The sequence below is a fragment of the Erigeron canadensis genome, chromosome 4, assembly GCF_010389155.1.
Source record: "Erigeron canadensis isolate Cc75 chromosome 4, C_canadensis_v1, whole genome shotgun sequence".
NCBI classification, from domain to species: domain Eukaryota; kingdom Viridiplantae; phylum Streptophyta; class Magnoliopsida; order Asterales; family Asteraceae; genus Erigeron; species Erigeron canadensis.
Window position 1 is genome coordinate 32,000,618 of NC_057764.1, and position 23,924 is coordinate 32,024,541.

Genomic DNA, 23,924 nt, shown 5'->3' on the forward strand with positions numbered 1-23,924 from the left:
ATTTTACCCACATTCCTCATTTCCTTGGTCAACTCTTTTACTATATCAATTTGACCTAATGACAATACATAATCCATCTAAATTGCTACCTAACCATGAGACATGTGATACTTGTAGAGATATACGTACAAAAAGAACCACACTTCTATACCAAAACGTGGAAATTACAAAAGCGATAATTTCTTATGTACTCGACCAAAAACAAAACAAAAAATGTCAAAGCCATGTTTCAGAAAGTTATCTGGTCCAATCCAAATACAGACACATACATACAACACAAATCTGCTGCTAAGTTCCTAATCCATTGTTAAACAATGCAAACAACCGAGGCAGGCATGTGGAGAGAGTTTTGAACATGGAGTACACAAATTCAATCAGAAAGTAATGCAAGCAAATGAGGTTTTGTAAAGTATCTGGAGCTAAAACTCACTCAAACCGGGCAGGAAAGGATGTTCCAGCATGATACTTGTTTAGTCAGCTGTCCAGCTTTGTTCAACTACCTCTCGTACTCTCCTGTTGTAATCACGTTTCGCTTCACTAAACATCCGTGCAGCTTCTGAATTGGCAGGGGAGTTTGGGTTTGGGTCACTGAGCAACGACTGTCATTAAATAGAACAAAATGATTAAAACACAAGACAGAAATTCACATGAATGAAACAATATGTTTTAAAGATCGCCAAAGATATGGTTTCTCAATTTGAACTGTTGATGGTAAGTCATACAAGTTACAATGATGTTCATATATGCAATTAAGCAAGGAGAATAAAGAATGAGTTTTAGATTTGGATTGTACTCCCATTTCACAAGCCCTCACCCTTTTTTTTCTCTCATAAACATGTCTATTTGGTAACTTGTCTATCAACTTTATCAATAATGAGAATACTCCAATCGTTCAAACATTAAAATCTCTGAGCATTATAAGTATAAAAAAACAAAATATATATATATATATATATATAAACACTGTCTGTTACAACCCATTTTATGACACTAATACACTATGCTATCTAAGTCTGATTACTTAAAATCACATAATCACTTTCAAACGCTATATTAAACACCCTTTTAGTTTGTTTTTTTTATATAAAAAGATCACCCGTTTAGTCTTATCACAATATTCACATATGAACGGAAAACAAAAGAAGATATTAATAAAAGCAGATGAATGTGGGTTTACTAATAGAAATACCTGGACAGAAGTAAGAATAGCAGCAACATCATAGATAGGACTCCACTGATTTTGTAAAATATCCAAGCAGATGCTTCCATCAGCATAAACTGTAATATTGCATAAATTATCGACAGCAAAAGCATAGTGTGGAGATTGACGGTAGATAACTGTGAAATGTGAAGATATGAAGGAGTTTTGCATAGTTTGTATGTACTTACTGTTTGGATGAAACATACGAGAAACAAACCGAATAACTGGTGGCTTATTTGGATAATCTTCTGAGAAACTTAGCACCAATTTGAATGTACCTGGTATGTAGTTCAATGATACGTTAACAAAAAGACATATCAGGATAAATACAACACCACTACACTAATATCTCAATAAGCAATCAGGCATTACCAATCATCACAAAACAAAGAGCACCAATTATGTTTTTTACGCACATAAATAAGTTACTCAAGTAAAAAACAGAACAGCAGAAATGAAAATACCTCCATCCCATGGAGTATCATCCGGCCTGCAATAAGAAGTGAAAAGATAGCACACGTCATTTCAATAGATGTTCGTATGAATCAAGAAAAATAGGTAGCATAAAGGTACTGAAACTCATAAAAATAAGGGATAAGTATCTTGTAAGGTAAGAAACTTTGAACGAATGTCTATAGTAGGAAATAACTAAAGTTGTGTTTATTGTATGTAAACAATTCGAAAATAATGTTTATTGTATGTAAGAAAATATATTCAACCAATGAAAATCAGACTAGTGGCACCTCTATATGGTTGCCACGTATGTTTTCTTACATACAATAAACATTTTTTAAAGTTGTTTACATACAATACACAAAACTTTAGTTATTTCCTACTATAGACATTCGTCCAAAATTTGTTACATTCCAGGATACTTATCCCTAAAAATAATGTGAAATTTTTTGTTTTATCATATATTAGTTACCCAAATATCACAGCATTCCATGCCATTATATTATTGTCTTCGGGTGCTCCACTAACGCCTGCAGGAGGGTCCTGCTGTAACCTCTTAAAATCCCTCATCAGCCTCTTCCTTGCAGCAGTTGACATTGTACTCACCTGAATATATCATAAAAAAAAAAAAAAAAAGGTAGAACTAAAGTGTCTTTATATTTAAAACACAGACCGAATTAGTGAAAAAGAAACAGTATGACCAGCTAAATTTTTTAAAAAAACTATCAAGCATAATTAGCTAATCTACAATTTAAGCATAATTAGCTTAAATCCTTAATTAGTAAATGTTTCAGGAATTCAATACCACTAAAAGTTCCTACATCAAAAACTCACTCTTCTTCATACTTTAACAATCGAAATAACCTATATATACATATACGAAACCTATATAATATATATATATATATAAATCCTAGATCAATAATTAGGTTACTTGTATACACATATAATCACTAAATCAAATTCACAAATCCTTAGCAATAAACACAACAGCTAGAAATGATGTTTACAAAAAGTGAAATATAAATAAGAGAAAAGCGAATCGTAAGCTTTGAATTATACCTTTGGAGTTTTGGTTAGTTTGAGTATACACACAGTTGTTTTATACGTATATTTCCTTATTGGACAGAGAGAGAAATGTATACATATAGATATAGATACAGAGAGAGGAAACAAAAGGGAGATGAGAGAGAATCTTGTATAGGGATACAGATATTTACAGATAGATATTATTAGAGGAGGAGAATTCATGAGTAGAAAAGGACAGGGGGGTCCCTGCCTTTTTTTGTTAACTTCTCAATCTTTCATTTTCATTTCATACCGTAGCATTCTACCAACTAGACGGCAAAAAATTGTCGAATCAGTTTGTTTAGATAGGTAAAGTTTGAGTAATTTGATGGTTAAAGTTAAAAGGGTCATTGATTATTGGATTAAAACCAATTGTCAAGATTTAAATTAATGGTCGAGACTCGAGACTCCTCTGAAGGGATCTCAATTTTTTTTTGGATATGATATAGTGTATGCAATTTGTTTTTATATATGTAGAAAAATGTCATCTCATTAAACTATAATAGTTTATTTTTTAATTGTGGTTTTAGTTTAGTAGGCAATTTTTATTTTTTAAGTACAAGTTCAACTGTCGTCAATGACGTGTTCAGGATTTTTAGCCTGGAATTATCAAGTAGTTTTTATAATACCAATATAAAGTTTTATAGACGTTGTGTGGTTGTCATAACTACCTTAATCACCATATATCTTTGTCACTAACTGTCGTGCAATTAGAATTGTTTAGTAGTTATGTAGACTTGATTGTTACACAAACACTATGATAATGTAGTTTGGTCAGTATGATATTAGCTTATTTCATAAAAAAAATTTACTTATAGCTAGCATAGTTGTATTTAGAATCACATTACATAAACTGATAAAAGTAACTTGAGATATTGTAAGACATTTGCCTTAAAAAATAAAATAATACAGTAATTCACCTCAAAGTCGCGGGGGAACTTGACTGTTACCTTATTGGATGGAGTTCATGTCGTTCTAGTCGATTACTTATTTATTTACTTACATTGCATATAAAGAATATATATATCACTCTATATTACGAGTACTTTTTAGTTACAAATCCAAATGAATACAACATTAACAAAATTAGTTACAACAGGATTTTACAAAGAAGCCCTTGCATTATTTTCAAATCTCCATTTTCAATCCCACCCCCTTACAAAATTCACATTTCCAGTCCTTCTTAAATCATGCTCAAAGCTGAAACTAATTTCCCATGGCCAAATGCTTCATGCCCATGTCACAAAAACAGGATTTAATACAGATATATATACAGCCACTTCCCTTACAGATATGTACATGAAGTTTCATTTTGTAGACAATGCACTAAAGGTGTTTGATGAAATGCCTCAACCAAATATAACTTTGATTAATGCTGTTGTTTCTGGGTTTGTAAACAACGGGTGTTACGAGAAATGTTTTGATATTTTTAGACGTGTTAGTGAGTATGGAGTTAGACCTGATTCGGTCACGGTTTCTAGTTTGTTGTCTGGTTGTGACAATGTTGTTAAAAATGGCCTGCAGGTTCATTGTTGGGCTGTTAAGATTGGCGTTGAAATGGATATTTATGTAGCTACATCTCTTGTGACGATGTATTTTAGCTGTAAGCAGACTTGGTCTGCGTCGGTTGTTTTTGAAGGGATTCGTGAGAAAAATGTAGCTTGTTATAACGCGTTTGTTACTGGTTTGTTGCAGAATGGGAATCCTCAACGGTTATTTGGAGTGTTTAAGGAAATGTTAAGATGGTCAGATGAAAAACCGAATAAGGTCACATTTGTTTCTATTTTATCTGCTTGTTCTGATCTTAGGATTTTAAGATTTGGGAGACAGATTCATGGGTTGCTTGTTAAAGTCGATTTAGTACTTGATGTGTTAGTAGGAACTGCACTCTTAGACATGTATTCAAAATGCGGATATTGGCATTGGGGTTACGATGTTTTTAAAGAACTAATTGGTGTTAGGAGTCTAATTACATGGAACTCAATGATTTCTGGTATGATGATGAATGGAGAGACTGAAGGCGCCATCAGTTTGTTTATGATGTTAGAATCTAATGGACTTAGACCGGATTCAGCAACATGGAATTCAATGATAAACGGGTTCTCAAATCTTGGAAAAACAGACGAAGCATTCTTGTTCTTTAAAAAAATGCAGGCTACAGGAGAACCTCCGAGTATGAAATCTTTAACAAGTTTATTATCAGCTTGTGCTTCTGCATCATCATTAACACGTGGAAAAGAAATTCATGGACATGTTACTAGAACTAGTATTGATAAAGATGAGTTTATTGCCACTGCACTTATTAAACTATACATGAGATGTGGTCAATCTTTGTTGGCATCTTTTGTTTTTGACCAGTTTGAGACAAAACCGAAAGATCCAGTGATTTGGAACGCTATGATATCTGGGTGTGGAAAAAATGGGGAGAGTGAAGCTGCATTTGATATGTTTGAGTGGATGCAAACAGAGAATATAAAACCAAATTCTTCAACTTTTAACAGTGTTTTAGCTGTTTGTAGTCACACAGGAAAAGTCGATAAAGGTTTGGAATTTTTTAACTTAATGAAACATTACAAATTGGTTCCAAGTTCTGAGCATTATGCTTGGTTGATAGATATATTGGGTAGGTCTGGTAGGGTAGATGAAGCTAGGGAGCTATTGATGAAAATCCCTGAAAGTTCGGGTTCAGTTCTTGAATCTTTGATTGGTGCGTGTAAGTTTCATTCAGATGTGAAACATGGGAGAAGAAATGGCTAGGTTACTTGCGGATAAAGATCCTGAAAGCTTGATGTCGGATGTGATTCTGGCGAATATATATGCCTGTGAGTAAAGGTGGAAGGATGTTGCAGAGTTAAGCGATGAGATGGATAAAAAAGATTTGTGGTTTAAGTACAGTAAGCACAAGTTAAAAGAACAAAATGGTTGGATTTGAAAAGAGTTTGCTAGTGTTAATCAAGTTTTGTACTTTTGTTTACTTCTATCAGTTTACTTGGATATGGATGGCCCATTGGCGCCTTTTGGGATTATCCGACTATGTGTGGACTTGGATGTTGTCATGGGCACTAATGCACTATACCATCTGCCCAATGGTTATGGGATCGATCACTGAATTTTAAGAATTTTTAGACTGCTGCTAGTGATCTTATTGGGTGTCATATCTTAACAGTTGGTAAGGTTCTTGAATGGTAATTCATGGCATGTAGGCTTTGAGAAGGTGTTATTAGAGGCAAGGATGGTCGCCGCGGTAAGGTTGATGTGTTGGCTCTGTACTCCAAGCGGGTATAATGGTATATGTGGGGGCTGCTTCAAATATGAAAACCATTGTTGTATGCAAAGCTTACATATAAAAGATGAATTTTTACCTATATTATTTGATTTTTAATTTTTAATATTGATTTTATTGTCATTGACTCATTGTTATTGTTAGTTATTATAAACATTAAAAAAAAAATTACTCCGTATTTATTTTTGTTGATAATTACAATTTTGACACGTGGCACTTTCTATAATTAGTATTTTATCTCATAAAAGAATCTTGTTTATGTCACATGTCTCATTTATATCCACATTTTCATGCTTGTGTTCAACAACTTCATCTTCTTCATTCGCTCTGCAACTCCCAGTTTCTGCATCTATATCTATATCTGTATCAATATCTATATCTATATCCATATCCATATCCAATGACATCATCCTTATGCTCTATGTTTAGAACAGTTATTCCTCCATGGTACCACAACGCCGACAAAAGCAACAACTTGAGATACTACTGGACACTCACACATTGGAATAAGTACAGAAAGAAGCATTCTTTCAGTTTCATTCCCTTGATAATTGTTTCTTCTTTCAAGGATGATTCCATCTCACCTCCACCTACTCCTAAACAATTTCAGGCAAACCAAAATGTCTCTTTCCCTCTCCCTGTTTCTCTCTCTCTCTCTATATATATATATATAGTCATAGTTAATAGTTTATCTCTATTGATTGCAGATGAGTTATGATCCTTCAGAAGATCTCTTTGGAGTTTCAGCAGACTTGCAGCCCAGGTCTTTCTTATCTAGTAGGGCTAACTTGTGTAATCTTTAAGTTTATGATTCTAGTCAATTTTGATATGAAATATCTCTATGTACCATTTTTCTATGTGATAATTATCACATTTCTGGTTTTGTATATGTTGTATGTTACCACATATGTTATTGTGATTAATATCAATACCAATTATAAGCATAGTACTGCTTTTCTTGGTAAAAAGAATGATATAGTTTGCTTTCATTGAAGTTTTAGGAGTAAATTACTCTGACAACTATTTTAATTCTTTTTAGCTTTAGAAATCTTAAATATTTGACACCAGTGTACTTTAAGATTAGCTCTGAATAGAAATTTTTCCATTCGTAAAAATTGGATAAAAAGTTCAGGTCTTTCAAATAAAATGCCCTTGTTATACTAAATTGCTGATAGAATAAAATGACTATCTTGAAGGATATACCTTAATACACCGTCTTTATAAGTCTTCACCACCTGAAACATTTTTATGTAACTTCAATTTCCAGGAAAGCTATTTCAAGTGGCTCTGCACCAAGGTCATGGTTTGGACCAAATGGCCAGTATATTAAAGAGTTGCCTTGCCCTAGTTGCAGGGGAAGGGGTTACACCCCTTGCAAAATTTGTGGCATTGAAAGATCACGATTAGATTGTTCAGAATGTAATGGCAAGGTAACATTTTTCATTATTTTTTTTATTATTGAGGAAAGCTTCGAATAATCCTGCTTTTCGTAGCTAACCCTTGGGTGATGTGACGTCACTGGATGATTGTTATGTAACTATTACAATTTTGTACTATGACATAGTGTTCCATAACTTAAGGTCTTTTCTATGCTGAATTCTGTGTCTTTTACTTAACCCCACCGATAACTGGATCATGGCAGGGTATGGTTACATGTCATCAATGCTTGGGAGAATGCGTAATCTGGGAAGAGTCCATCGATGAACGGCCATGGGAAAAAGCCCGTTTAATGTATCATGTTCAATCTTCCTATGTTAATTTTCTATAGGGGTGGCAAGATGGGCAAGTTAGGTAACGGATTCTAACGGGTTGTGTGAAAAGGGTCAGTTCCAAGCACAAGTTGAAACAGGTTGGGTTGACCCGCAAACTATGTTTTCCTGCGTTTTAAACATTTGATTATAAACAATGATTGTGTCCAATTTTTAACAAAGTTTTAAGGTTTACTCACTTGACCCATTAGAAGTAGTAAATGCAGCCCTTCTTAAGGAGATGGGTTTAAATTGCAACCTCTATTAAATATATAGACGTTACTGTAATGTGTCTATTGTCATGAAATTTCTTGGCTGCAGTTCTCCATTCAAAGTAAAGGAAGACGATGAAGTGGACAACCTTGAAATAAAATTAGCGGCAAGGAAAAAGTCGAAGCGTGTATACCGGTCTCCATCTCCAGAAGTTGGTTTGAAGATTAGTAGATCTCTGAAAGCAAGTTTTTTTTTTATTTCCGTTCATACTTGATCATTTCTAAACATAAAATTGGTTCAAATGTCCAGATCATGAGCTCAATCTTTTGTTTTAGTTGGGTGATTGCAGAGCCTTAATGCGAAAACCGGTCTATTTACCAACAGAATGAAAATCATTCATGGCGATCCCCAACTCCATGCTCAAAGAGTGGCTGCAATCAAGGTTCTAACTTCTGACGACCACATCATATGCTATGAACTTTTTCTTTAACAAATCTATGATTGTCAGATTGTGGATCTCTTATAGCGATACTCGTAAAAAACTTTAGATGGGACTCACATTAAGACACAAATACTTTCTATTCGTTATTTTGAAATAGTTAAGCTATAAAATTAGGGCATAGCATTTGTACTGCGGGCAGTTCCCATCTTCCGTCCTGCACCCCTCACATTCAAGGGGAGTATTTATTTAATTATGTGGAGAAGATGATGTGAGGAGAAATAGGGTACTGCTACAGTTCCCATCATTCCCCCAATTATTATTAGGGAAACAGTATGATTAAGTAATAATAATCTAAATATTTGAATAAAACGAGTTAATAATCTCCTCCATTTGACCCCTTTGGTCTTTTAGCTAAAACTTTTTATCCGACCATTTTGAGATGCAAACTCAATCTGAATCGACCCATTCATAAGTAAATGGGTCAAAACTGTCACTTCTAAGTTATTCATTGGTAATTGTGGTTGCCTTCCCACAGAAATCTAAGGGGTCGGTTGAAGCAAGAAAACAAGCTTCTGAATCCATGAAAGCCTTCTTTAGTGATCCAGAAAACCGACGCAGGAGAAGCATTTCCATGAAAGGTACACCCTTTTTGTGCTTAGCAAAATACTTGTATTTTGTAACAATGTAAATGGGACATTTGAGCTCCAGAAAACAAAATGAAGTATTATGCCCATCATTTCCTAAAGGTGGAAACAGTTGGATGTTTAAGATCACGAGATACAAAGGTATCCTTTTATACGGTGTCAATATAGATCATGACTGTCGGGTTACCCGAATAACGGTTTCTCCAGTTTTATCAGCTCTGTTTAGATAATTAGTATGTTAAGTATGATTACAAATAGTATGGTTGTAGAATATTATAAATCTAGTCTTTTGCATAAAGCAATTAGGATATTGTATGTGTATACACTTTAGGAAACTTGAGTCTTTTTCTTTTGTAGGAGTGAAATTTTACTGCAAAAACTGTGGTCGTGAAGGGCACAGAAGACACTACTGTCCAGAACTTGGTCAAACGTCAGCAGATCGACGGTTTAGATGCAGTTTATGTGGTGAAAAGGGTCATAACAGAAGAAGCTGCAAGAAATCTGATACAATTGAACCGGTTAGTAAAAGTTTCAAACTGCCTTCCTGCAGCATTTGTAGACATCCTGGGCATAATCGGAGGACCTGCCTTCAACAAACAAAAGTGGCTGCCACCACCACCAAAACAACTTTAATAAAGAAAACTTCTTCCAACGCAAATAAAAGGGCATACACTTGTAAAGTGTGTCAAGGAGAAGGTCACAATATGAGGACATGCCCTTCAAGAAGTACACCCTTTGTTCATCTGTAACCAAATCCTTCACTATGGAGTTAAATAGAATTTTCCCTATCTTTTGCTGAGTTTAGGTTCAGTCTTGTATAAAATCTTATCAAAAGATTTTGGTGGTCCAACATCAATTTGTTTATCACATCCATTTGGACTAAGCATTAAAATCTTGAAATAAGATTGATGAATGAACCCAAACACAAGAAATCTCCAAATCTTAACTAATTATAGTGTTCAACCACATTGCTCCATGCCTCCATCCATGTGATAAACAGTAACTGTTACCAACTTGTGTGATCTTTAATGGCCATTTGTAGATGTGATTATTGGTCCTTATGAAATTTGTTCTCCAAGTGTTTGGTGACAAAATCAGGTGGCAATAGCCATGCACATGAAAACCGGCTTCTCCAAAACTGGGCTGGAAAACCCGACCAAGACCGGTTTGGGTTTTTGGAAAACCCGACAGTTTGAAACCGGTTTCGGGTTTCAAAATCAGGTAGTTACCGGGTATAAAATTGGGTTGGGTTCGGTTTTCGGCAAAAACACTAATAAAAAACTGATCCACCTTTGATAAAAACTGGTTTCAAACCGATTCGAGTTTGGTCATAACCGGTTTCTAACTTCGTTGACCAAACTCAGTTCGGATCTAGCAAACCCCAACTTTTGTGCATCTCTAATAAAAAAGAACTTGTGAATAAAACAAGTCAAACATGAAACATCTACACTGGGAATTCAATAAGCCCAAACTTATGTAGAAGTAGCCCATTATAAGAATACACTTTTGACCTTTTGGGCCTTCTAAAAAGTTAAAAAGAGAAAATAAAAACGTTTACTTTAGTCCTTGATGTTCGGATAAAGTTACATATTAGTCCTAAACTAACTATATATTTTCACATCTGTGTGTCTTTTTACAGGCTCACACTAAATTCTGACAAACAACAATGGCGTCTTGCCTTAAGTCAAGAACACAAACTATTTTATCGCAAAGGCCCAGAATTCTTTCACCATTCTTTTTTGCTGTAAGTTAATATTATTTTACTATTTACTGCTAGTATTGACTACTGTAATTATATATGCTTACATGTTTATATATATAAAAATATAGATTTAGGGTTTGTAGTCTGCAAAAATAATAATAATAATTTCTGCTGTAGCTATAAATCCTAAACTTAGGGTTTTAGAAATTATGCTTTTAGATATTTTTTGTGTAGCCCAAGCTGGTTCCTTAGATAGGGATATTTGAACTTATCTTGTTTTCAACTCTAATTATAAGGGTATTTTTGGACTAATGAGCTTATCATGACTTGTAATTGTAAAATAAGCTACAAAAATGGGGATTATCAAACATAAGTGAAACTCAAATAAGCAAATAAGCTTGAAAATAAGCTAAGGCAAACACCCCCTATATGCATCTGATAGTCTAGTTACCTCTTTATCAGATAACAAGTATTTGTTGCTCCATATAAGTCGACACGTTATCAAAACTGGTGACATGTTAGTTGTTTACAATTTATAAGATGTCACATAGATACAATAGCCATTATTGGGTAATGTCTTTGGTGTGATACACTAGTCATTATCAAAAGTTTGATACATTATGTACAAGCTTGATACATTTCAATGTACTTGGCCCTGTTTTTCATAGTTACTTGAAACTATATTGATTTATGCTTTTATGTGAATTTATATGATATAATAGGTGAGTATGTATGTAATGTAGATGTGTTATATGTCATCTGCAGGACAGATGGTTTGGGATGTTGGGTTACCAAGATCATATTGCACATAAGACAAGAACTTCCAGTGGCAGTGATCGTGTTGCAATAACGAATGGGTTAAGGTCTTTTTTCTCCACCCACGCTCTAGCAACGGATAAATCTGTGGTAAGGTTTTTTGCTGTTCTACTAGTGACTTGCGACATGATAATTCATTAGTGCTATAATCTGTATAAAGCACAAGTAATTCCTTCGAGTGTGAAAATCTATTTCCTGTATTAATGTGTCTTCAATGCAGCTTAGCTTTTCAAGGATTTACTTGTTAATATAAGAAGTTTTTGACTCCTATATATGTTTTTAAACTAATCACAGTGGTACCGTGTTGATGTAAAGATATAGTTACTTTTGTTAGCTGTTATTATGTCATTTTGTTACCCTCTGCCAATGTTATAAAAGTTTCTATTGAAGTTAAAATCTAGTTTATTTAGTGCCACTATTTAACTCTGGTGCAGGTGACGGATACACTCTCCAGCATTCCTACTGAGAAGCATAAACCACTCCAGGATCAGGTCTCAGTTTGAACATCTTTTCTCATAAATTTTGCTACTCCATTCAGATGTTTTATTTGAATAATTCTGAACCTCTCTTGTATATTCCTTTTCACTACAAGGGTATCAGTTATCACCAAAGAACTGTCTGGATCTATTTATAGCATGGGGATGTAATAACAAGGAAGCATCACAAATCTTTGAGCGAATGCCGTCTCTCCACAAAGCAAGACTTGATAAACTTCAATCCAAGCTCCAAACACTTCAAGATCTTGGATTCACGTCTTCAGACTTGGTCAAAATCATTAGTTGTAGACCTCGGTTTTTAAGTAGCAAGTTCAACTACTATCTTGATGAGCGTATTTCCTACTTAAAAAAGTTATTCGGGTCAACAGAAATACTTCAAAGAGCCATTCTCAGAAACCCGTCTATTCTAACTTACGATTTGAAGACAATGGTCGAACCGACAGTTGAATTGTACAAATCTATGGGTATAACAGGGAATGATTTAGTTTTAATGCTTGTATCCCGGCCTACTGTTATACCTCGAACCTCTCTGAATGTTGAGAAAATGGATTATATTAGAAGAACACGCACCCCAAAAGATTCAAAAATGTACAAATATGTGGTCACCCTTATGGCGATTTCACGCCTCGAGACGATCCGTGAGAAAATAGCAAACTTGGAGAAGTTTGGGTTTTCAGAAGATGAGGTGTTGCGTCTTTTGGGTATTTCACCTCTTGTGTTGACTTTATCAGTTGACAAAGTTCAAAGAAACATGACTTTTTTGGTGGCATGTATGAAGCTACCTGCAAGTGTTGTACTTGGTCACCCATTTTTGCTTTTCATTAATCTTGAAAAGGTGATGAAACCGCGAATGACTGTTGCATGGAAGATAGATGAAATGGGTTTGGCTCCAAGAATTGATGGGCCCAAAGTGTTAACTGCTTTGAGGATGACGGATAAAAGGTTTGTTAAGGCTTTTATTAATTGTCACCCTCCTGAGATTGCACAAGAGTTGATGGAATGTTTTGTAGATGCTAAACATGTCAAACGGTTAGCTGAAGAGTCTAAAACAAGTTTGCGTAAGGGCTTTCCTTTTTGATACTCCATGAAGTTAAAATTTTTGTAGTTTATGTGGTCTAATCATAGCGAACATGTTAGATTATATGGCTGTGATTTTAAGGTTAACATTTTTCATGATTATGATTTCAATGTAAAGTTAATGCTTCTTGTGGAATCTTTATATTAAGTTGTTTTGGTTCGACTCCTTTATGTTGCATTACCAAGTTTCTATAGACTTGTATGGTTTGCGACTTGTGTTGTCATGGCTAATGTGGGGTTAATACTGGCCCGGGGATTGAAATTGCGCTGGCACTCACTTGGTGGAGTCCCCTCTTCCTCTTCATAACTTCAGTGGAGGAAGACTTGCTGGTTGGTTGTGGCCTTGTGGGTGTCATATCAACCAGATTTTCTTGGTGACTTATAGTACAAGTATTATATACTTTTAAATCTTTCTGTGTATTAGTTTAGATATCAACTATTCTAGTAGGCGAGGGATTGACTTCTGAATTATCATATCTGGGTTAGAAGACACTAGTATTCAGGACTTCATATTCATAAGATATACTGTGGCAGACAAGGTTGAAACAGCAGAAGCTGCAATAAATATAATACAACTCAATTTGAGGTTGAAACTTTCGATTAATTCTGGTGCAGCATTTTCAGGAAAAAAAAAAACTGGGATAATCACAGAGAGTTGCCTTGAATTAACAATGGCAGCCACTACCACCAAAACCCCACGATAAAGGAAGCTCTTTTTTACTCAAAGAAAAGGGCATAGACACTAGTATGATATTATGTGTCATTAAGGCCATGAGATTAGGACATGTCTTGGAATAAATTTACATATTTGTAACCCTTTCTAGCATAGTACTCCGTATATGTTTCTATATGTTTCTAACAGTATCTCAGAGGCCCTGCTCAAGTTGTGAACACTTGTTACTTCATGACCAAATTATCAGATCCACAATTGGTCATCATTTGCGAGTTGGCATTCCGAAAAGATGTCAACATGAAGGATTATCTAATGGTCAAAAGAGGATTTTTGTTTAAACTACATGTACATAAACCTCAATACCAAATTACTAATGGCCAAAAGAGGATTTTTGTTTTAATTACATATACAATTAATAACTTCTAACTATAATTAACATGAGATTATTGCTGAGGTGACTCTCCACATGGTCTCTTGACCGCCACCTCGACACAGTCATCTTCACTATCCACAACACCATCTTTTGATTCGTGATCATGAGCTGCTGCTCACATCCTCTCCAGTACTTCAGTTGCTGAAATACGGCTGGCCGATTGATTCTTGGTGACTTTTGCTAGGCACAACTTATCTTCACTTCTGATGAACTTGAACACACATTCATCTCCTTCAAATAACTCATTTCTTAGTTGGAAATCAAGCCAATTCGACGACAGATAGTACCTTAACTGCTGCTTGCTTGTTTTCGACTGCACACTCATTTTCCACTCCTCACCATCAAGATTCTTCAAAATTATAGCTTTCTTACCATTTACTCCAGTCAACTCCACAAACTCCGCTGGAAGCCACTATATCCAACAAATATATGCAAATGAGTCAATAAACATTAGTTCTGATCACGGTTACTTTTTTGCCTAAAACCAAAACTGAACTGAAATTTTCCGGAATTTTGATCCATACAGTGTCAATTTAATGATTAGGTACAATTCGGGTCGATTTTCAGATTATAAACTAAGCCAACCCAAACCATATAATATGGTTTCATAAACAAAATAACCACGCCAACTTACTTTTCGAAAGGGCACTATTTTAGGTTCAGCCTGGCTTCGTTTTATATGCACACACCAACAAAATGATAAGCTTATTTTCAACGTATTAAAGGGAGTTTATCCTAACTTATTTTCGTCTGATTTTTCTGGTTTATGAGCCTATGTTTCAGATTAAGCATCATAAGCTTATAAGTCACAAAATTGGGTTAATACAAAATAAGCCAAACTAAAATAAGCTAAGGCAAGGAGATTATGATATTGATCAAGAATATTCTTACTTACTTACCAAGACATTTTTCTGGCTTTTAGTCAGAGTGGTCATAAAGAAAGGATTACCATCATCAACATCTTTTTCACACCCATTTGAGTTAAAGATTGAAACTTTGAAAGTGGATTTATCAACAAGCCAAAAAACAAGAAAATCCCCAAATTGTAATTGAAGATCTTGAACCACATTGTCCCATCCATCTGAAAAACAGTAGCTTTTTCCAATTTTTTGCATCTTTAATCTCCATAAATACCCTCCATTTGCAGATTTAAGTATTGGGTCTTTTGGGATTTTGTACCTCTTGACAAATTCAGGTGGCAATGCCTGCAAAATTGCATGAATATGAACACATTTTCAAAAAAGAAAAGTTAGAAAAAAAAAATAAATTGTGTGAGTGTGTGTGTGTGTACCAGGTGAGGAGCTAATGGGTCAAGCAACATCATGAAAAAGGAAGGAGGAGACATATTATATGTATTAGAAGATCAAGACAACTTATTATTATTTATATATTAATGTTTGAACACATATTAATGTTTTCTATTAGACATGAAGAGTAGCTAAGGAAGAAAGTGGAGGGTTTGCCGGAAAAGAGAGAGGCAGCAGAGGTGGTGGGTGGCGGTTCGGAGCAGTCTAGGTGATCTTTAAAAAATGGCTCAAGATTCTAGGTTTTTATTTGCAAGTTTTTTCTTTTAGACAGTTTTTGTAAACTCAATAATGGCTTTGACCATTGACTAGAGAATTTGCAGCGATACTCGCTTCAAAAAGTAGAGTGAGACCCAATTTCGAATATAAACAACCGTCTACGTCTATTCATTCTTTCATTATCATAAAAGTAAAAATTTCTCTCTTTTTCTTCAAAGAACTCTGCCCAACCAACATTTTTACCCCGTTTTTACAATCTGACCATTTTTCAGACGAAGTATTAGAAACGACATCTGGACTTTCAGCGACCCTTTATTTTGACCATCACACGTTTCGCCGTCACGTAGCCACCGCCATCCTCCCTTGACTTTTCAGGCCATATCATATTTTGGTATGTATTTCCTGTCATATTATCTTTTTTTTATTGTTATTATTTGTGTCTTTGATAGTTTTATTAATTGATAATATTGATATGTTAATAATCGATATGTTAGTATTATTTTTGGATTTATTAGTTTTGTTAGAGTTGATATGTTAATTTTTGGATTTTAATAGGTTTGTTAGTATTAGTTTTGTTGATAAGTTAGTGATTTGTATTATAGGTTTTATAAGTTAGTGATTTGTATTATAGGTTTGTTAGTATTACCACTTTTAGTTTTGTTGATTGGTTAGTAATTTGTATAAATTATGTTGATATTTGTCTGTAATTAGTTTTGTTAGTGAAAGATCAATGTTAGTTGTTTTGGTGATTTGTCAAAATTTTCATATTGTTAGATGCAGGATTATGTAAAAAAAATGATAAAAATAAACTATTAAAAATGTATAAAAAAAATAAGAGTAAAAAATATAGATAAAAATAAATATAAAAAGTAAGTTAAAAAAGTATTAAATATTACGTATAAAAAATGTAGTAAAAATGTTAATATAAAAACATAAAAGTTAAGTAAAAAAGTGAATATAAAATTAAGTAATATAAAAATATAGGTATAAAAGTAATATAAAAGTAAATTGTAAAAAGTAAAATAATAAGTTACAAAAAATAAATGTGAGGATTTTGGATCTTTCTTAACCTTGATCATTTTGTTATATGTATTTTAAAAAAGTGTATAATTTGTTTTGTATTTTGCAGTATAAATGGCTACATATCATCGGGGCGACGGTGGTAATGAAGACCCAAATCGATCGTGGTGGAAGAAAGCATGGGGCTGCAAAGGGAGTGGCAGTAAAAAAAATTGGTTGATTATAGTTGTTTTTTTAATTTAAGGGTTTTTAACTATTTTTTTGTTTTTTGTAGTCCCAAGAAAGGGGAGGGGTCCAGGACAGAACTTAAATTTAGAGGCAGAGTTCAAGAAAAGAGGTCGATTAAGCATAGACTTTGATACGACCCATTTTAAGACGTGGCAGGTGATCGGCGATAACGTCAGCATGTATAAGAGCCTGATTGGCACACTGGTCCGACACATCCCCCAGGTTTATGACTCATGGGACCATGTGCCTAAGGAAAGAAAGGCGTTTATCATCCCGACTTTAAATGTACAATCTTTATAATATTTTAATTCTAATATTAAGTTTGTACAAAATTTGTATTTCGCTAACTACTACTTAAAAATTGTAGACTAGGTTTAGATCGGACCACTTCATAGATATTCCTGACCCAGAAGACACTATCAAGAGTGGATTCCAGTTGTGTGTCGACGCGGATTGTGCCTATTAGTATCGGCTCCAAAAGAGCCAGTTCAAAAGAACCCGCTATACAAAAAAGGGGGGGTGAAAAATCTTCCACAGTTAGAGCAAGTTGCACCTCCAGAGGATTTGTTACAGGAGGACTGGAGGGTGTTGTTGAGCTACTACCAGAGGGAACACCGGTTGAAAAAGTCAGAGACAAACAAGACCAACAGGGGAAAGCAAGTTCTTGCAGGGACCCATGGCCGACAGTCTTACTCTGAGTACGTCCACCAAGAAAAGGTCAGTTGTTGTTATGAAATATATACTTGGGTTTAAAAAAAGCTTAAAGAATGTATATTCTTATGATAAATTGATGTGCTTACAGGCTCGTTCGGGCAAAGAAGTAGATTTGGTGGATATGTACGAGGCTAAGCACAAGAAAAAAGCTGATAAGCAATGGGAACACCCCAAAGCCGAAGAAATACATGTAAGTGTCTCTCTTTAAGCTTATATATATTTGTAGTATCAAATGTCCATTTAATCAACTTTATATATAATGTAATGTGATTCAGGGCAAGCTGAAGAGAAAGAAGGAGGAGGCTGAACGGGACCCCAATCCAACACCCTAGACTAATATTTTTATGCAAGAACTTGGAACCCGGTCAGGGCATCGTCGCGGCATAGGGCGGATTGTTCGACGTATGGGTACCAAGGCATATGACTATACGCATTTGACGCAGGGACAAGGTAGCCAGCCTCACCAAGCACAGAGGAGCCATAGTCAGCAACCACATGCTAGCCAGCCACATGCCCAATTTGATCTTAACTTCGCAGCAGAAGGTAGCCCATCCTGGATTGATGAGTCTTTTAACTATACTAGTTATGCACAGGCTCCTATTCAGCCGCCTCAGCAAAATCCGCAATTGGACAGAAGTTTTGGTGTCCCCTCTCCTTTCCCCTCTCCTTACTACAGTGTAAATTTGGGTGATGATGAAGACGATGATGAGGACGATGATGATGCTTAGTTGATATATTTGGTTGTTTATGAACAATTTATTTTTCTTTGTTTAATTATTTTGGTGACTTATGTTTATTTATATTTTCTTTTGTTGATGATGATATTCATAATAACAAATACATTTAGTAATCATAATAACAAATATAGGTAATGAATACGCCAACTATTATTTTAACTTTAAAATACATCAACTATTATTACAAATCTAGATTACAAAATCATGTAGGTTCCTTAGTAGCTTTAATGTTTCTGGAAAACGCAACCAAGCGATCTTTGTACTTCACATCTTCTGCCCAGGCCCGCGATGCCCAAGCTGTGGGAAAAACATTGGGCTGTCCTTGTCGAAATAAACTGTAACAAAATGTGTTCCACCCGCTACTAGGCCAATTGATATCGGCTCATCACGATATAGCTGGCATGGCCCCTTCTTTAAAGGGAAACATGTAATGCTTGCACGGACATTTAAATAGATAATTATAAGACCTAACTTGTTGGACAGAAGCATAACGCAATTGGGAATCATCATCCAGTAGTCCTCTGGGAGACCACCCTTGGGATAAGACAATTGCAGCAAAGTATGTACCAGTGGCCCTTTACGCGTGAATGCTTTCTGATAATATGTTGGGTTGGACTCATACTCCTCTAACATTTGTTCGCGAATCCACTCAAATTTTTTCTCAGGTTGACCCAAAGCAACAGCCAGTGCTCGAAATCCACAATTACCATCAGCTTTAACATTTTTGATTTCGATGACGCACGGTTGAAACACAGCTGGGAGATGGTTTAGGTATGTTCTCATGTCAAACGATGTTGACTCCGTCTCAAAGAAGTTGTGTGTTTGCGGTTTATACAAGTTTTGTGTATGTGGTCCCCCCAAAGATTTGATCAACAAAGCTGGACGTTTCTCCTTGCGTTTGGTTATCAGGGTCTCCGAAAAAACTTTGTGTGTTTGGGAAACGTGATTCACTAACCACATACTCACTGTGTCTGCCACTTTGAGGCCACTGTGGTTGGCTATCAGGGTAGTCGAAGAAACTTGTAGTGTCTGGGAACGTGATTGTGTGCCCACGTATACACTATGTCTCCCATTTTAAGCCATTGTGGTTGGCTTTCAGGTTTGTCGAAGAAACTTGCAGTGTCTGCGAAACGTGATTGTGTTCTCACGTATTCACTGTGTCTAGCATAACGGCCCTCTACAAAGAACGACGACTGCAAAAAAAAATCAGAAAACGCCCCCATGGACTAGGTATCCTAAAAAATCGGTCAGGAAAATTGCACCGACTTGGATTTTTGAAGATCCGGAGGTGCTATATTTGCCTCTGGTATGTTAATGTTGGGCACCTGCAACACATAATAAATCAATTAATTATACTTCGAAAATATACTAACCAATAGGGTGCACTTACATATAAGAAAACAATTAATTATACTTCGCATTATGATGCACGTACTTGAAGCATTTTTTTTTCTTTGACCCAATTAGTCTTCCAAATTTATTTTTTATAACGGAAGGGTCCTTGATTTTGGTTCTCCCCGGATAGACGATGTCTTTTATTTTTGATATCCAGTTTTTCCTCTAGGGCTTCGGTTGTTGCTTCATCTGTACCTTAACATCCTCTACTAAATCTTCGATATATTCGTCATCGTCAGAGTGTATTCGATGATCATTTTCGGGTAGACACGTCGACAGTGTTAAGTCTAACTTTGTCCAAAAGTCATTAATTATCTTACCTACCTCAACATGTTTGCCTACATTTTTAAAATGTAAGTAAATTTTTTTGCATTTAAAAAAAATACACATCAATTAATTATATTCAAATATACTTACTGTAACATAATATAGGTACAAATTTATCATTTATATGTAAACAAGCTTAGCATACAACAATGGAGTTAGAATTATAAATTATGTTGTTGAATTGTAATTATTTAAGTGTGAAAGAAGTATTAATAAAAATAAGATAAATATATATACCCCTTCCACCTCATTTGTAAGTTAGATTATATGGCGATTTCAAGATTAACATTTTTCATGATTATGATTTCAATGTAAAGTTCTTGTGGAATCTTTATAAAAAGTTGTTTTGGTTCCACCCCTTTATGTTGCATTACCTAGTTTTTATAGATTTGTATTGTTTACGACTTGTGTTGTCATGGCTAATGTGAGGTTAAAACTGGCCCGGGATTGAAATTGCACTGTAACTCACTTGGCAGAATCCCCTCTTCCTCTTCACAACTTCAGTAGAGGAAGACTTGCTGGTAGGTTGTGGGTGTCTTATCGGCCAGTTTTTCCTGGTGACTTAAAGAACAAGTATTTATACTTTTAAATCTCTATAGAATAGATCAATTATTCTACTAGATGAGAGATTGACTTCTAAATTATCATATCTGGGTTAGAAGACACTAGTATTCAGGACTTCACATTCATATGATATACTGTGTGGCAAATAAGGTTGAAAGCACGAAATATAATACAACTGAATTTGAGGGTAAAACTTTCAATTAATCCTGGTGAAACATTTTCAGAAGAAAAAAAAATTAGGATATTCACAGAGAGTTGCCTTGAATTAACAATGGCAGCCACCGCCGCCAAAACCCCACAATTAAGGGCATAGGCACTTACAGTAGTATGTGTATTTTTGATAATATTTAGCCGTGGAAAAGGAATAATATATGTTTATATTTTACGATAACGTGTTGGTAAAAAATAAAGGGTAAGTTGATATGAACCCTTAGTCCCATGTGCCTAAGGCACCCGCATAACCCCCGTGTAGCGTCATGGTAAACTACCAAATTAACCCCCCTTGTGGGGATCGAACCTGCGCCCTATGGGACCAGTCGAAGAATTTGACGACACGGTGGCCACTAAACATGTTGGTACTATAATGGATATAATATATTTTATGTAAATACTTTGTTTTGACCTTGTATGTTTTTTGAGAAAATAAACTTTATCTTGTTATTTAAATTATGTGGGAGCTATATAGAAAATATTATACGATGAATGGCTTTTGAATGTTAGCTCAAACAAATATTATGTTCTAATAATGTGATAAATGTTCGAATCTTAAGTGTTCGGTATGACTTTTCGTCACAAATCTTCACATATACACACAAGATTATATGGAAATAAAAGAAAGAGAAATAAGAATTTGAAACTGTTAAACCGGCCAAACCGGACTGGCTCACATTGTCTGGTCCGGTTTGGCAACACAATTGGTCTGATTTGATTTAATTTGTTTTAAAACTGAAAATTCTGGTTTGGTTTGAGATTTAGTCAAAACCAGACCAAACTAGTCCATAAACACCCCTATTATTTTCTATTAAATAATTTTAAATGTAAACCTACAAGACTTGAACATCTGGTATTTTTTTCGGTAAAAAGTCGTCACCCCTACTAGATCGATAAAAAGTCGTCGCCTCTAGTCAGATTATGAACATCTGATCATTATAAAATGGTAATATTATATTTAGTACACTATCTAAATATAGATATTATGTATTATAAACCGGCCATATGAAAGTGTATTCATCTTGAGAATTACTATTAAAATTGGAATAGAGTCCCAACTAAAACAATTCTTTGTATAAAATATGGGAAGTGATATTAATACAACAAGTTATAGCCATCTACAACAAAAATACAAGACTTATTGCGCAATGTACAACTGTATTATACAGAAATTGTTGTAAATGGATAAGATTTGTTGTAGAAATATCACTTCCCCTAAAATATAATTAGTTAATGTGTGTAAACATGAAAGCATGTGGCTTTGCTGCGAACGTTTTTTGCAGAGTTGCAAATTGGAATTGAGCTTTATAAACGTAAATGTTTACAAACTTGAATGGAGTTAGGCCGGTGCCAATAGGCCCATTGACCGTCTATCGAAGGGCTTATCGACGAGGACGTTATTGGTACTTGCCTCTTCGAAGCCCTCATCGTCCTTCTCCATCGCCCCGTCGACAAATCTCTGTGTGTGTGTGTGAGATCGAGAAAGGTAATGGTCAAAAGAAAAAAATGTGTTTTTTTTAACTCAAATAGAACGGCTAGTTTTTTTTTTTTTACCTTTATTTAAACAATAAACTACAACACATTTTCCCACAACAAAAAAATTATATACTCTTTCAAAACTAAACACTTTCACTAAAATACAACTAAAATCATGTCTCGAAACAACGAAAATCAAAATAAATCCGTCGTTGTGTGGCAACACTTACTCGATAACTCGATCCTGGCTATGTCACCAACCAATATAAATAAAAAATACTTAAGGAAGAGGTGTTATTGGTAGGGGTGTTTAAAGTCTTTTGGATATCCAAAATTTCGGATAGTGGATTTCAATATCTGAGCATATATCCAAAATTTCGGATATTTCGGATATCCGAAATCGGATATCTGAACTATCCGAATTATCGGAGTTTTAAGAAATATATATATTTTTTCGGATATTGACTATAAATTTCTCGGATATTTTCGGATATTTTCGGATAGTTTCAGATATTTTTGGATATTAAATAATAAAATATTGAATTTTTTTAAAAAAGAATAAGGTTTTCGGATATCCGAAATATCCAAAATTTTCAAAAATCACTATCCGAATCCGAAATTTCGGATATCTGACTTTTCGGATAAAATCGGATCGTATTTTCGGATAACGGATTTGGATACGGATAGTTTTGAACACCCCTAGTTATTGGTAGTAGTGGAAGAGATATTTTAGAAGAGAGAAAAACTGATGTGGCAGTGAAAACTAAGGTGTGAAAGAGGACTTATTGGAAGAGGGCTTACAAGTATTTTTGTCATGATGTCATAACAACTTAGTGATATTAATATCACGACAATTTATATATTCATCATATATGCGTCTTACTGGTATAAAATATTATAAAGTTGTACAATATAGTAAGTAAAGCAATTTTATAATATTAATATCAATTCCCTTATAAAAAAAAACAAGAAAAAAAGATGTTTTATAATTAATCTTGATAATAAAATGTTGTTGATGTGAAATGTGATAGATGGGGTTGACCCGATATGTATTAAAAGAAAAAAGTGATTAAGGCTAGTTTAGTGTATTAATGGAGGAGTGGTTCACGAATCACGATGGATCAATCAGACAAAGATATGGGGTAAGAGAGGTGAGACGGAAAGGGCTTGGAGAACTTAATGAATTGAATGAATTGATACAATGTTTTGTTCCAAATGCGCTATAAGTTGTGATAGGAGTTTGGACAATCAATGCAAATTTATTCTCAAAGAACTTTAGAAGGTTGATGGATGATACTCTCTCCGTCCCACTAGAAGTATCATGTTTTGAATTTTTTAAGTTTTTATTCTTTAACTTTGACCTTAAATATTTTGTATGTGTCTTTTAATATTTGACGAAAGTTAAATGAATTGATTGAGTTTTAAATATATTTTCATTGGGTATAATTTTCATCAAATATTATATAACAAAAAAAAATAT

The 23,924-nt window shown here is 34.6% G+C and overlaps 4 protein-coding genes and 1 pseudogene across 4 annotated transcripts; 3 read left to right on the forward strand and 2 right to left on the reverse strand.

Moving 5' to 3' along the window:
- Positions 1-126: 126 nt before the first annotated feature.
- LOC122595906 (ubiquitin-conjugating enzyme E2 2-like) lies at positions 127-2,849 on the reverse strand. Its single transcript, XM_043768385.1, has 6 exons — positions 2,717-2,849; positions 2,127-2,260; positions 1,666-1,691; positions 1,390-1,479; positions 1,190-1,278; positions 127-599 (listed from the first exon to the last, which is right to left on the reverse strand). The coding sequence occupies exons 2-6, from the start codon at positions 2,249-2,251 to the stop codon at positions 471-473; spliced, it is 459 nt and encodes a 152-aa protein (XP_043624320.1). The 5' UTR covers positions 2,252-2,260; positions 2,717-2,849; the 3' UTR covers positions 127-470.
- A 938-nt stretch (positions 2,850-3,787) lies between these two features.
- LOC122598227 lies at positions 3,788-6,257 on the forward strand (annotated as a pseudogene).
- A 46-nt stretch (positions 6,258-6,303) lies between these two features.
- LOC122598228 lies at positions 6,304-9,919 on the forward strand. Its single transcript, XM_043770831.1, has 8 exons — positions 6,304-6,627; positions 6,713-6,768; positions 7,273-7,435; positions 7,648-7,736; positions 8,075-8,207; positions 8,316-8,408; positions 8,944-9,046; positions 9,410-9,919. The coding sequence occupies exons 1-8, from the start codon at positions 6,406-6,408 to the stop codon at positions 9,799-9,801; spliced, it is 1,251 nt and encodes a 416-aa protein (XP_043626766.1). The 5' UTR covers positions 6,304-6,405; the 3' UTR covers positions 9,802-9,919.
- Positions 9,920-10,698: 779 nt separating this feature from the next.
- LOC122598229 lies at positions 10,699-13,292 on the forward strand. The gene is made up of 4 exons (XM_043770832.1): positions 10,699-10,796; positions 11,520-11,660; positions 12,005-12,061; positions 12,171-13,292. The coding sequence occupies exons 1-4, from the start codon at positions 10,719-10,721 to the stop codon at positions 13,143-13,145; spliced, it is 1,251 nt and encodes a 416-aa protein (XP_043626767.1). The 5' UTR covers positions 10,699-10,718; the 3' UTR covers positions 13,146-13,292.
- An 852-nt stretch (positions 13,293-14,144) lies between these two features.
- LOC122598230 (B3 domain-containing protein REM10-like) lies at positions 14,145-15,859 on the reverse strand. The gene is made up of 3 exons (XM_043770833.1): positions 15,542-15,859; positions 15,150-15,455; positions 14,145-14,662 (listed from the first exon to the last, which is right to left on the reverse strand). Exons 1-3 carry the CDS (start codon positions 15,593-15,595, stop codon positions 14,366-14,368), a joined length of 657 nt encoding a protein of 218 aa, XP_043626768.1. The 5' UTR covers positions 15,596-15,859; the 3' UTR covers positions 14,145-14,365.
- Positions 15,860-23,924: the final 8,065 nt, after the last annotated feature.

Bases quoted from the DNA above. Each gene is read 5' to 3' on its own strand.
- LOC122598229 (XM_043770832.1), top strand. From the start codon at position 10,719: ATGGCGTCTTGCCTTAAGTCAAGAACACAAACTATTTTATCGCAAAGG. The intron at 10,797-11,519 runs GTAAGTTAATAT...TGTCATCTGCAG, and splicing joins TTTCACCATTCTTTTTTGCT to GACAGATGGTTTGGGATGTT. The intron at 12,062-12,170 runs GTCTCAGTTTGA...CAAGGGTATCAG, and splicing joins ATAAACCACTCCAGGATCAG to TTATCACCAAAGAACTGTCT.
- LOC122598230 (XM_043770833.1), bottom strand. From the start codon at position 15,595: ATGTCTCCTCCTTCCTTTTTCATGATGTTGCTTGACCCATTAGCTCCT. The intron at 15,456-15,541 runs GTACACACACAC...GCAATTTTGCAG, and splicing joins ACCCATTAGCTCCTCACCTG to GCATTGCCACCTGAATTTGT. The intron at 14,663-15,149 runs GTAAGTAAGTAA...TGTTGGATATAG, and splicing joins AAAGCCAGAAAAATGTCTTG to TGGCTTCCAGCGGAGTTTGT.
- LOC122598228 (XM_043770831.1), top strand. From the start codon at position 6,406: ATGACATCATCCTTATGCTCTATGTTTAGAACAGTTATTCCTCCATGG. The intron at 6,769-7,272 runs GTCTTTCTTATC...TTCAATTTCCAG, and splicing joins TCAGCAGACTTGCAGCCCAG to GAAAGCTATTTCAAGTGGCT. The intron at 7,436-7,647 runs GTAACATTTTTC...GGATCATGGCAG, and splicing joins GTTCAGAATGTAATGGCAAG to GGTATGGTTACATGTCATCA.
- LOC122595906 (XM_043768385.1), bottom strand. From the start codon at position 2,251: ATGTCAACTGCTGCAAGGAAGAGGCTGATGAGGGATTTTAAGAGGTTA. The intron at 1,480-1,665 runs GTATTTTCATTT...ACTACATACCAG, and splicing joins TGATACTCCATGGGATGGAG to GTACATTCAAATTGGTGCTA. The intron at 1,279-1,389 runs GTAAGTACATAC...GCAATATTACAG, and splicing joins TCGTATGTTTCATCCAAACA to TTTATGCTGATGGAAGCATC.